At 36.3% G+C, this 12,844-nt stretch overlaps 1 protein-coding gene across 3 annotated transcripts in view; it reads left to right on the top strand.

Moving 5' to 3' along the window:
- The window catches only part of TTC33 (tetratricopeptide repeat domain 33), a 32,567-nt gene extending 29,656 nt beyond the window's left edge, over positions 1-2,911 (top strand). For all 3 annotated transcript variants that reach the window (XM_036848897.1, XM_036848896.1, XM_036848898.1), the window contains exon 5: positions 878-2,911. In XM_036848897.1, coding sequence (XP_036704792.1) covers positions 878-1,231 — 354 coding nt within the window. In that variant the 3' untranslated portion in view covers positions 1,232-2,911. The remainder of the gene's footprint in view (positions 1-877) is intronic.
- The last annotated feature ends 9,933 nt before the right edge of the window (positions 2,912-12,844 follow it).

Below are 12,844 nucleotides of genomic sequence, written 5' to 3'. Positions count from 1 at the left end.
AGTTTCCTTCTGCTGTTGATTTCTAGTTTTATTCCATTGTAGTCAGAAAAGATACTTGGTATGTCTTCTTAAATTTAAGACTTGTTTTGTGACCTAAGATGTGATCTATCCTGGAAGTGTTCTGTGTGTTCTTGAGAATAATGTGTATTCTGCTGCTGTTGTATGAATCATTCTATATATGTCTGTTAGGTCCCTTTGGTCTATAGTGTTGTTCAAATCTTCTGTTTCCTTATTGATCTTCTGTCTGAATGTTCTATCCATTATTGAAAGTGGGGTGTTGAAGTCTCCTACTAATACTTTATTGCTGTCTATTTCTCCCTTCAGTTCTGTCAGTGTTTACTTTATATACTTAAATGTTCTGCTGTTGGGTGCATATATATTTATAATCATTATATTTTTCTGGTGAATTGACACTTTTATCATTATATAATGTCCTTCTTTGTCTCCTGTGACACTCAAGACATGTTATCATTATTATGATCTAAACTCTTGGCTTCAAAGATATGCATTCCTGATACCTTTCTGATCATGGGTTAGCCCAGGAAATCACCAGATTTATATATTTGCTGATCTGCAGAAGCTGACCAATGCATTTGCCTTGTTTTGAGCCATAATATCAGTACCTCTGTTTTAATCGACTTTTAGTCCTCATCAACAATTTGTCAGCCACTTTCTTTTACACTCTGACTCTTTTTTTTTTTTTTTTTTTTTTACCGTAACCATCATCTAGTGGGTAGAGAACAGCTCTTTCATCTTTACATTCTAATACACTGAGGAAAAAAAAAGAGAGAGAGAGATGGATATTGTGGATTATATTAAATACACTCCTTTATTAAAACTAAGCAAACAAAAAAGTCTGACCTTTTCTCCTCCCTAGGCAATTCGAAGTTTTCAAGTAGCCCTTCACATCTATCCAATGAACCCTGAAATATGGAAAGAAGACCTTTCTTGGGCAAGAACGCTCCAGGAGCAGCAGAAGGTAGCACAGAGGATTAAAAAAAGTGAAGCACCAGCAGAGGTAACACATTTCTCACCAAAGTCAATTCCTGAGTATGACTTTGAAAGTGAGGAGATTGTAGCTGTTTGTGCAGCTATTGCTGAAAAACAGAAGACAGTTGCAGCAGATAAAACAATGGTTATTGTGTCGGCTTCTGGGACTGTAGAGACTGTGACTGAGAAGGAAGATGGTGCTGCTCCACCAGATGGCTCTGTTTTTATCAAAGCCCGATGAAGCTTAGCAGGAATCATTTGAATCTATCTTTGCCACCTAAATTTTAGCCGTGGGGGCGTTTAGAGAAGCAGGGCAAAACTCCTGTTTGTAAAATAAGTTTTTCAGATGAGGCGTATAAAAACTAAATGGAAGAATTATTGTGTAGCGTTTGGACTCTGCTTTGATAAGCTATGTATGATTTCAGCTTCTTAAGATTAAAATTCTGGGTACAGTGGTTTTTTGATTAATAAGCTTAATTTAATCCAAATACATAAGTGAATGCATTTTAAAGATACAACTTGAAAAATAAATTCTCAAAGAGTGAATAACTTGATGGCCAGTGTTATTAAAATATTGACTTGTTGGCTTTTATGATAAAGGAAGTAGGCTTCTTTCCCTGCTAGAAATACACTGCTGTTACTATTCACTCTTCTTTTTCTCTTCTTTCATTAGAGTAAGTCTGTCACAAAGCTTGAATCTTTTTGACATTCATTCTGATTCAAAGTTGTCATTTGGTTATATTTGGGATCCTTGAAAGTTTGACTGAAAATGCATGCAAATGTGTACATTCTGAATACTTTCTGAAGTTTCTCTTAATTCTGATTTGTGCTTTTGTTTTGACTTTATTTATAACAATGGTAGTTGCTAGTTTCAGTATTTGTTAGATGTGTGAAATACTGATAAATGTCAGAATCATGGTTTTATTTTTTAAATTATTAAAGTAGATAGAGTAGTCCTTAGCACCAAGTGAGTCATTTTTAAGATGTGCATTTTTTAAAACGAATGGCTCTTATAGATACATCATAACAAATTGCACTGCTTTTGTCCCAGTCAAAAGCAGTTATTTTCTTTTCCTTACTTTTACAAGATTAAAAACCTTGAAAATAACTTATCTCTTGATATAACTTTCCAGCTGATGGTTTGGAATTCCTTTTCTAGTTAACTTTTCTGGAACTACTCAGTGAAATGAGAAACAATCACAGTTTTAAATAGCTAAATTATACCTTTCTAAAAATTGGAAAAAAAAAAAGTAGAGATTTATTAAAGTGCCAATGAGTGAATACCTTAGGCACAACATACATAGAAACTGAAATGTGATTTATGGTTCAGTCCCATGAGTAGAAAGGATATATTGCAGAATATATTTCATTGAAAGGCCACAGTCACATCCACAAGTCAATACTGTCATTGCTAATGTTAATTGTTATTTTTATGCCACATATATGTTAGTACAGTAGAACTGCTGTGTACTGTTAACTTCTGAAACTCAGGAAGCTATTATTGGTTTAAAATTAATTTTATCCTTGTTAGAGAGGAAGTAAGTTATTTTAAAGAATCTTACCTTACCCTCTGAGGGCATGTACATGTAATAGTGTACACATTTTTCTGAGATGATTTAAAAACATTTCTTTTAGTGGAATGCTTACCTCTTTTTTTCAGAGTTGGAGAAGCCAGCACTTGCCTTGAAAAGTATTATATTTTTTCCCAAAAGTTGTATCAGAAAGTTAGCTCGGTTAAAGAAGTTAGTTTTAGAAAGATCCAAAAAACAAATATTAATTATATTTTATTTTGTTTAATAAGGCATATTCTCAAAAGGCAGATAGTTGGGTATCGAGAGAAGTGAGCACTTACTATTTCGTACGTTGTTTCGAGTAATGGATGTTTATTGTATAATTTGTGAATAAATAGGTTTTTTCTGCATTTAAAGGTTTGCCTATTATTTTGTGTTGTTAGCTTTTGAAAAATTAGATTGATTTATTTAATTCATTTCTTATATGAAAATAAAATATGTAAGGCACCTTGTATGGTGTCTTGTGTATGAAGTACTCAGTAAATGCTAGCTATTTCTATGAAGAACTTGAATTGGTTTTATTTAACCTCACTTTCTTCTGATTTTAAGAAAGGAGGAGAACTACTTTGTAATCTTTTCCTTTTGTGAAAGTGAGAAGTCACTACTTCTGATACTGTAGGACAGATGGCTTTCAGTCGAGGACTCTTCTTGGTGTAAGGTCTATACCTCAACCCAAAAGAAGCAAGACCCAGGATGGAGTGCATGTAGCCACTAAATTCTGTTTATGAACCTAGCGTTTCCTCTTTATTGACATCAGTAGGCCAAGTTTGTCTCTTCCTTACACAGAGATAAGACATAAGATGGTTTAGATGCAGGATGGAGGAGAGAAAGAAATAGTGAATTATGCAGAAGGAAGGCAGCTCATTTCTTCAGGCCCCAAAAGATGCTTAGCTAACACTCTTCTGTGTGTGAAGAGAAGAATGCATACATTATTTTATAAGGATGTGAATACCGATAGATCTTTACCAAGCTTGGTAACTATAATAGCAAATGCTTTTGAATCTGAGAGAAAAACAATTGATGTTCATGATAAAGATATAATTAAAGATATTTAATATACTTTCTGAAACAGCACTAAACACTAATATTATATTGAACATAATTTGTAGTATTCTTGTTTGAAAATTGTATTGGCATAGACACTCATTAGTCGGAACAGTACACATCCAGACCATGCCTGATGATTTGAGAATCATATATTATTCTCTAGACAACAGGTTCTTTTTGTTGTTGTTGTTGTTGTTTTTTGGCTGCACCAGTGGCACGCGGGATCTTAGTTCCCCGACGAGGGATCGAACCTGCACCCCCTGCAGTGGGAGCACAGAGTCTTAACCACTGGACCGCCAGGGAAGTCCCGACAACAGGTTCTTAGATTATAGAGTATTTATCTTAAATGTGCTAACACTACATAAACGTTGAAAAGTCATGCAAGGTATAGATCACAGAACCTGGATCTACTTTTTTTTTTTTGAATTTTATTTTATTTATTTTTTTATACAGCAGGTTCTTATTAGTCATCAATTTTATACACATCAGTGTATACATGTCAATCCCAATCTCCCAATTCATCACACCACCACCCCCACCCCCCGCCATTTTCCCCCCTTGGTGTCCATACTTTTGTTCTCTACATCTGTGTCTCAATTTCTGCCCTGCAAACCAGTTCATCTGTACCATTTTTCTAGGTTCCACATATATGCGTTAATATACGATTTTTGTTTTTCTCTTTCTGACTTACTTCACTCTGTATGACAGTCTCTAGATCCATCCACGTCTCTACAAATGACCCAATTTCGTTCCTTTTTATGGCTGAATAATATTCCATTGTATATATGTACCACATCTTCTTTATCCATTCGTCTGTCGATGGGCATTTAGGTTGCTTCCATGACCTGCCTATTGTAAATAGTGCTGCGGTGAACATTGGGGTGCATGTGTCTTTTTGAATTTTGGTTTTCTCTGGGTATATGCCCAGTAGTGGGATTGCTGGATCATATGGTAATTCAATTTTTAGCTTTTTGAGGAACCTCTATACTGTTCTCCATAGTGGCTGTATCAATTTACATTCCCACCAACAGTGCAAGAGGGTTCCCTTTTCTCCACCCCCTCTCCAGCATTTGTTGTTTGTAGATTTTCTGATGATGCCCATTCTAAGTGGTGTGAGGTGATACCTCATTGTAGTTTTGATTTGCATTTCTCTAATAATTAGTTGGATCTACTTTAATTGGAGCCTATGTACAAAATTTTATGGTACTCAAGTACGAAATCAGCTTTTAAATTGATGTTGTATGTCAAAACTATAATGAAGACTTTAAATTAAAAAAAGCTTTGTCTCAGAAAACTAGAGTTTCCAGGATTATAACTGACCAGTTTGAAAATTATACTTTATGTAATGATGTCAGAAGCTTGTTTCCCTTCCTTTCCCCAGCAGTAGGAAATTGTCAGTCATTTCTTTAATTTCAGGTTTCTTGAGTCAGAAGCCCTTCTAAATTGACTCTGGACTTTGACATACATGTATCTAAATGAGCTGTGAGTTGACACAAAAACCATAGTTCTATAATTATCTTCAAATCAATAGGTATATTAAGTGTGTTTTTCCTCAGAGGTTATTATGAAACTGATGGTGTATTTTGTAATTGATGACATTTTAGGATTGAGAAAGTAAGGTTTTTCTTTTTTTAACCAATAATAAAATACACAAATTTGTAAATGATTTACTCATTACCAAAGTAAAGTGAAATGTGTCACTTCTGCCACATGCAATTAAATATGTCCACTTGAATGGAAGAGAAGGGATGGCCCTTATAGCCAGTGTACCATGAATTGTGCCTTAATATGTGTTGTGTGTGAACCTCACTTGCTGTGTGTGCAGGGTGGAAGAAAGGGTGAGAAATGCTGGTCTACACTTTGTTGGGAAGGCAGAGGGTGGGGATGGTGCTGCTTTGGACATTCATTAACCAAGGAATTCCAGTCTCTCCCTTCCCTCCCCTCTCCACCTCACCAGTAAAGGGAGTTTAAGATAAAGAACTGGACCTACAAGCCCCATTCTGCCTTTTTTTTTTTTTTTTTTTGGACGTGTCATGCCTGCAGAGAGCCTATGTTGTGGTCTCTTGCCAGAAATGTTGTAGGTTTTGCAGTGAAGACTCTGTCCCTGCGAGGGGAGACCTGTAGTTGTGTAGGACTGCCCATGCCTTGGTGAGCAGGTCTGTCTAATTCTGGGTTTGATATTAGGTGGCCATTGTTGTCACAAACCTAAATCACATCCTCTGACCTAGACTTTTTCAGCATTAAATCTGACATATTAAATCTCTACATGACTTTTTGTCTCTCAAGCGGCTCAAAAAGTCAGGAGGAGAAAAGGGTGTTATTTTATGACTCCCTCAAACCCTAACAAAGATTAATGCAGATTACATTTCAGTGTAAGCATGAGACAAAAACCAAATTTTTTCTAATGTTAGATTTTTTTTTAATCATGGAAGTTCTATTGAAAATGTTAATTACATTAACTTTTTTTTAATCATGGAAGTTCTATTGTAATGTTAATTACAAGGCAACATGTAAACATTTGTTCAGGGTATTTAAAAGGTCTGCTGACTTAGCATTGTGCTAGACCACAATATCAACTCTAGATTTAATTTGAAGGGAAGAATATGAAAGGATATCTCTGCCTGCCCTGTCAACTTTAAGAGTGTAATTTACGTGTAATAAAATGCATTCATTGTAAGAGCTTTGACACCATTACCATCAAGGTGTAGAGTATTTCCATCACCCAGAAAGTTCTCTAATGCTCATTTATAGCCAGTTCTCCTCCACCCCAGCAACCAGCACTAGTCAGCTACTAATTTGCTTTCTGTGACTATAAATTGATTTGACTTTTCTAGAATTTCAAATAGATCATACAATATATACTCTTTCTGACCTTTTTCGCTTAGCATAATACTTTTGAAATCCATCCATGTTGAGATCCATCCACGCTATTGTGTATATCAGTAATGTGTTCCTTTTTATTGCTCTTACTCTGTTGTATGGATATCACGATTTGCAATTATTCATATCTGTTGATGGACATCTAAGTTGTTGATGAGCATCTAAGTTTTGATCTGTTATGAATAGAGCTGCTATATACATATGTCACAAGTTTGTGTGTGGATATATGTTTAAGTACCTGGGGGTGGAGTTACTGATTTTTTTTTTTTTTATAGTATTGTCACATGGTGTTGTTTTTTTTTTTTTTAATTTTTTTTTATTTAGTTATTTATTCATTTATGGCTGTGTTGGGTCTTCGTTTCTGTGCGAGGGCTTTCTCCAGTTGAGGCAAGCGGGGGCCACTCCTCATCGCGGTGCGCGGGCCTCTCATCATCGCGGCCTCCCCTGTTGCGGAGCACAGGCTCCAGACGCGCAGGCTCAGTAATTGTGGCTCACGGGCCCAGCTCACGGGCCTAGTTGCTCCGCGGCATGCGGGACCCTCCCAGACCAGGGCTCGAACCCGTGTCCCCCGCACCGGCAGGCAGACTCTCAACCACTGCGCCACCAGGGAAGCCCCCGGAGTTACTGATTTTTATGATAAGTATATGTGGAGCTTTAGAGGAAACTGAATCTTCCGAAGTATCCGTACCATTCATTATGCGTTCTGACCAGCAATGGATTAAAAAGGTTTCAGTTGTGCCGTATCCTTGTCAGTGCTTGGTACTGCTGTTCGTTTTCACTTTAGTGACTTCCGTGGATATGTAATGGTATCTCATTGTGGTTTTAATATGCATTTCCCTGATGATGCTGAGCATCTTTTATATGCTTATTTGACATTTGTATATCTTCGTTTGGGAAGTACCTTTTTAAACATTTTGCCCATTTTTTAGTTTGGGTTATCTTATTATTGAGTTGTAAAAACTTCTTCTATATTCTGGATAAAAATCCTGAGATATATGTATTGTGAATATTTTGTCCCCATCTGTGGCTTGCTTTTTTGTTTTCTTAATGATACCTTTTGAAGAGCAGAAGTTTCTAATTTTGATGAAGTCCAGTATATTTCTTTTATGGTTGTATTTTTTTGTGTGCTGAGAAATCTGTGCTCACTCCAAGATCAGAAAGATTTTATGTTTTCTACTAGAAGTTTTACGGTTTTAGCTTTTATATCAAGGTCTGATTCATTTCACGGTAATGTATGAGGTGAAGGGCTAGGTTCGTTTTTTGATTTTCAGTTATTCAAGTACTATGTATTAAAAAAAAATGCTCTTTCCCATTGAAATACCTTCACCATATATCTGAGGGTCTGTCTGAGTTCTGTATTCTGTTACACTGATCCATATGTCTATTCTTATACCTATATCACACTGTCCTACAGTCTTAAAAATCACTGTGATTTTTCTAACTTTGTTCTTTTTTTCTCAAAGAAAGAATCGTTTAACTATTCTAGTTTCTTTTATATACATTTTAGAATCATTTGTCTCTATCTACCTGCAGGTCTGCTGGAATTTTGCTTGGAATTGTATTGAATCTGTAAATCAGTTTGGGAAGAATTCCCATCTTAACAATGTCACATCTTTGAATCCATGATCACAGCATAATTGTCATTGTTTTAGATCTTTAACTTCTCAGTAATGTTTTTTAGTTTTCTGTGAATAAGTCTTGCCTATATTTTTGTTAAGTTTATCCCTAAGTACTTCATATTTTTTTGATGCTTTTAAGAGGTGTTTTTAAATTTTCATTTTCCAATTTGATACTATTACATAGAAATATAATCGATTTTTGAATAATGACCTGGTAGCCTACAACCTTGATAATTCATTTCTTAGTTGCATTGAGTTTTTTGTAGATTGTTCAGGCTGTTCAACATTATCATGTTGTGAATGAAGACAGTTTTCCATCCTCTTTTCCAAACTGAATGCCTTTTATTTCCATCTCTTGCCTTATTACACCAGCTAGAACCTCCAGCACAATGTTAAACAGAAGCTCTGAGAATGGACATTCTTACCTTGTTTATAATCTTTCGGTCTTTCACCATTAAGTATGATGGTAGCTGTAGTTTTTATATATGTCCTTTATTAAATTGAGGAAATTCCTTCTCTAGTCTGCTAAACACCTTTTATAACAAGTGGGGATTGAATTTTGATAAATGTATTTCCTGCATCCATCAGAAGATCATATGATTTTTCTCTTTTATTCTGTTAATATGATGAATTACATGTATTTTTCAAACGTCAAATCAACTGCATTTCTGGGATAAAATAAACCCTATTTAGTTATGATGGATTATCCTTTTTAGATCCTTTTGATTCAATGTGGTAATACTTTATTAAGGATTTTTATGTCTATGTTCATGAAAAATATTGGTCTGTAGCTTTCTTGTAATACTCTTTTAGCTCTTGAATCAGAGTAATGCTGACCTCGTTAAAAATAGAGGTTGAAAAGCATTTCCACCTACTCTTTTCTCAAAGAATTTCTACAGATCTGGTATTTTGTTCAATAGTGTTTAATAGAACTAACAAGCATTGTCACCTAGACCTAACATTTCCTTTTTGGGAAAGTTTAAAATTACAAATTAAGTGTCAAAAATAGCTACAACATAGACCTTGTCAGTTGTGTCACATTGAGTGATAGTATGATTTGATTAAATTAGGATCCCAAAAAAGTCCATTTGTTGCATTGTTGATATGTCTCTTAGTCTTTTATAATCTATAGGTTCCCTTTCATTTTTTCCTTGCAGTTTATTTTTTTTAAAACTGAGTTGTTTGTCCGTTAGAATTTTCTGCTTTTTGTATTTCGTCTCTTGCAGCCCACCTAATATCATTAATGTTACTCTGTACCTACATTTCCTATAAAATGTTTAGAATTCTTCAATTTTCTGGTAAGAATACATCATGGGTGGTTTTGGATATTTAGACCAGAAGTTAAATATTTCTGGCTATTTCTTTCTCTTTGTAATGTCAGCAGCTGTTGACTATCATTGCCTAGATTCATTGTTTCATTAGAGGCTACAAATGGTGATAATTGTTAGAATTCTGGTGCTAGAAAACATCTTTGAAGAAAAACTTCCCCTCATCAACTATTTTGTTACCTTGGAAACAATTTATGTAGTACAGGCAGTTTATGTAGTGGAGGCTTTGTTCTTCCCCTTTATTTAGCACTTTTCAAAATAATACGTTGGTTCTCTAGCACCCTCCAAAGGTGATGAGTGAGGTGTTCTGTTTCGTTTTTGTATCATTATGAAGTCATGCATTGAGACATATATGTTTCAGTCCTTGCAGTTATTATTCGTATTGATGTTGTGTACATCCTCAATTTCAGTAGATCACGCCAAGTTCATTTTTTCAAAATGGTTCTAATTTTATACCCCACCAACAATGTATTAGAGTTTCTAAAGCATACTTGGTATTTTCATACTATAAAATTTTTACAAATATGATTGGTGTATAAGGGTGTGAATATATATATATATATATATATATACACACACATACACACATGTGATTTCACTGCATAGATACGTATGTGTGTGTATATATAATTACGATTTCACTGCTTATTCATTTTTTTTTTTTTTTTTTTTTAGAAATTTACGACATGAACTATTTGGAATATGATTTGGCTCTCTTACATTTCCTCAATATATTTACTTACTACTTCTGCATCTATTTCCAATACAGTTGATTATAATTTTGGCCTCAATCTATATTCATTGTTTAATATGACTATGTAATTATTACACATAGTTAGTCTCACCTAGTCTATTATTTTTATTTTACCTTTCTTATACTTCTCTTTGTTTTTCATGGAGTCAATAATTGCCTTTTTTTTTTGTTCTTTAGTTTTCCATGTATATATTACAAATATCCCCTCTAATAGAAATATAATACTCCCCTCAATATTCCAAATATAAAATAATCCATTGATTTTCTTTTTCTTTCTTTTTTTTTTTAAACCTAGAGACATCCAGAACCCCCTCTCCTGCCTTAGGCTAGTTTCACTGTGTTCTACTGCAGAGCTGTTGCCTTGAGTTCTCTTTCATCACTGTTCTTGGAATTCTCTTTGTTTCTTCCTTGTATTGAACTCAAGAAAGAGAAATATTTACCCAGTTGTTCAGATTTTAGTGTATGGACTTGCTGTGGTAGAAAGTTGTTAGGACACAGCTATGTCTGGTGTGCTCCTCTGTCCTCCTCTTCTGTGGTGTGGAATGGGGTGGATGACCTGGGAGGGTAAATATAAGGTTGTGAATGAATGGTAGAGATGCTGATATTGATACAAAGACAAGAAGCCCAACTATCTTTCTCTCTTCTTTTCTTCCAAAGCACTTCCAACCTAGGGCTACAGCCCCATGTGTGGCCTAGGGCAGCTCAGGCTAAACAATAGGGTCGAATGTTCTCTCGAGCTGAGTCTATTTTTCTCTGGTTCCACTTCTGGTGTACCTTGAGAGCAATCGTAAGATCACACTTGCAGCATCTTAGACTCAGGTTCGGTGGTGGTAGGAAGGGCCTGAGGTGGGGAAGCAGTGAAAAGAGAGCAAACTTCATGGCTTGTTTTGTTCTGAAACTATGACAAGTAGTTTAGGAAAAATGACTGTTTCATGTAGTGCGGATATTTCTGCATTAAAGTCTAAGGCCAAAGGTATAGCTAACAGTGAATACTACTATGCCTTGATTTTTCCATGGCCCTTTGTGTTTGTGGCTCCAATAAGAAACTTGTGCAGAGGGGTGGCTGTACTTTGGGAAAAGACTCTTGCATTCCATGGTCTTCTAGTCAAAGTACCACTTTAATAGCTGTACCAATATCACAATCTTTTCTAATACACTTGACCTGGTTGGTTAGATTATAAGATTGTCTTAAAGATTATGAGATGGTGTTAAAATTATCTTCCTGTCTGCTATATCCTACTGGGACCAGGTAGGATTTAATACTAGCCAGTTAGATAATCAGAACTGTCCTGCATGGAAAGTTGGACACTCTAAATGATCAGAAACAAGTTTCCCACAACAAAAAAACTGTCTTTGCATAACATAGTTGGTAAGTTTTATAAGTAAATGTGGAATAGATGGTGAACAATGCTGAAGTTTTTCTTCCTTTGGTTGTTCTTTTTAGAATAAGCCAGACTCAACAATAAAAAGACAGTGTTATGGGCTGAATTGTATCCCCCTGAAATTCACATGGTGAAGCCCTAAAACCCCCAGTGTGACTGTATTTGGAGATAGGGCCTTTAAGGAGGTAATTAAGGTTAAATGAAGTCATAAGGGTGGGCCTTAATCCAATGTGACCGGTGTCCTCTTTTTTTTTTTTTAATATATTTATTTATTTATTTATTTATGGCTGCATTGGGTCTTCATTGCTGTGCACGGACTTTCTCTAGTTGCGGCGAGCGGGGGCTGCTCTTCGTTGAGATGTGCGGGCTTCTCATTGCGGTGGCTTCTCTTGTTGAGGAGCACAGGCTCTATACGTGTGGGCTTCAGTAGTTGTGGCTCGCGGGTTCTAGAGCGCAGGCTCAGTAGTTGTGGCACATGGGCTTAGTTGCTCCGCGGCATGTGGGATCTTCCCGGCCCAGGGCTCAAACCCGTGTCCCCTGCATTGGCAGGTGGATTCTCAACCACTGCGCCACCAGGGAAGCTCCTGACTGGTGTCCTCTTAAAGAGACACCAGGGATGCATGTGTACACGTGGCAAGACAGCAAGAAGGCAACCATCACAAGCCAAGGAGAGAGGCCTTGGGAGAAACCAAATCTGCCAGTGCCTTTATCTTGGACCTTCAACCTCCAGAACTGTGAGAAAATAAATTTCTGTTGTTGAAGACAACCAGTCTATGGTACTTTGTTATGGCAGCCCTAGCAAACTAATACAGACATAATATCCAATTTAAAAATGCACAAATGATTTGAATGGGCATTTCTCCAGAGAAGATATACAAATGGCCAGTATGCATACAAAAAGATTCTCAACATTGGGACTTCCCTGGTGGTGCAGTGGTTAAGAATCTGCCTGCCAATGCAGGGGACACGGGTTTGAGCCCTGGTCTGGGAAGATCCCACATGCCACAGAGCAACTAAACCCATGCACCACAACTAGTGAGCCTGTGCTCCAGAGCCCGTGAGCCACAACTACTGAGCCCACGTGCCACAACTTCTGAAGCCCGTGCGCCTAGAGCCCTTGCTCCGCAACAAGAGAAGCCACCACAATGAGAAGCCCGAGTGCAGCAACGGAGACCCAACGCAGCCAAAAATAAATAAATTAAAAATATATATAAAATTACCATTTAAAAAAATTATAAAAAAAAGATTCTCAACATCATTTGTCACTAGGGAA

Source organism: Balaenoptera musculus, chromosome 3 (genome assembly GCF_009873245.2).
Source record: "Balaenoptera musculus isolate JJ_BM4_2016_0621 chromosome 3, mBalMus1.pri.v3, whole genome shotgun sequence".
Taxonomy (NCBI): domain Eukaryota; kingdom Metazoa; phylum Chordata; class Mammalia; order Artiodactyla; family Balaenopteridae; genus Balaenoptera; species Balaenoptera musculus.
This window is presented reverse-complemented; position numbering and strand designations above follow the sequence as displayed.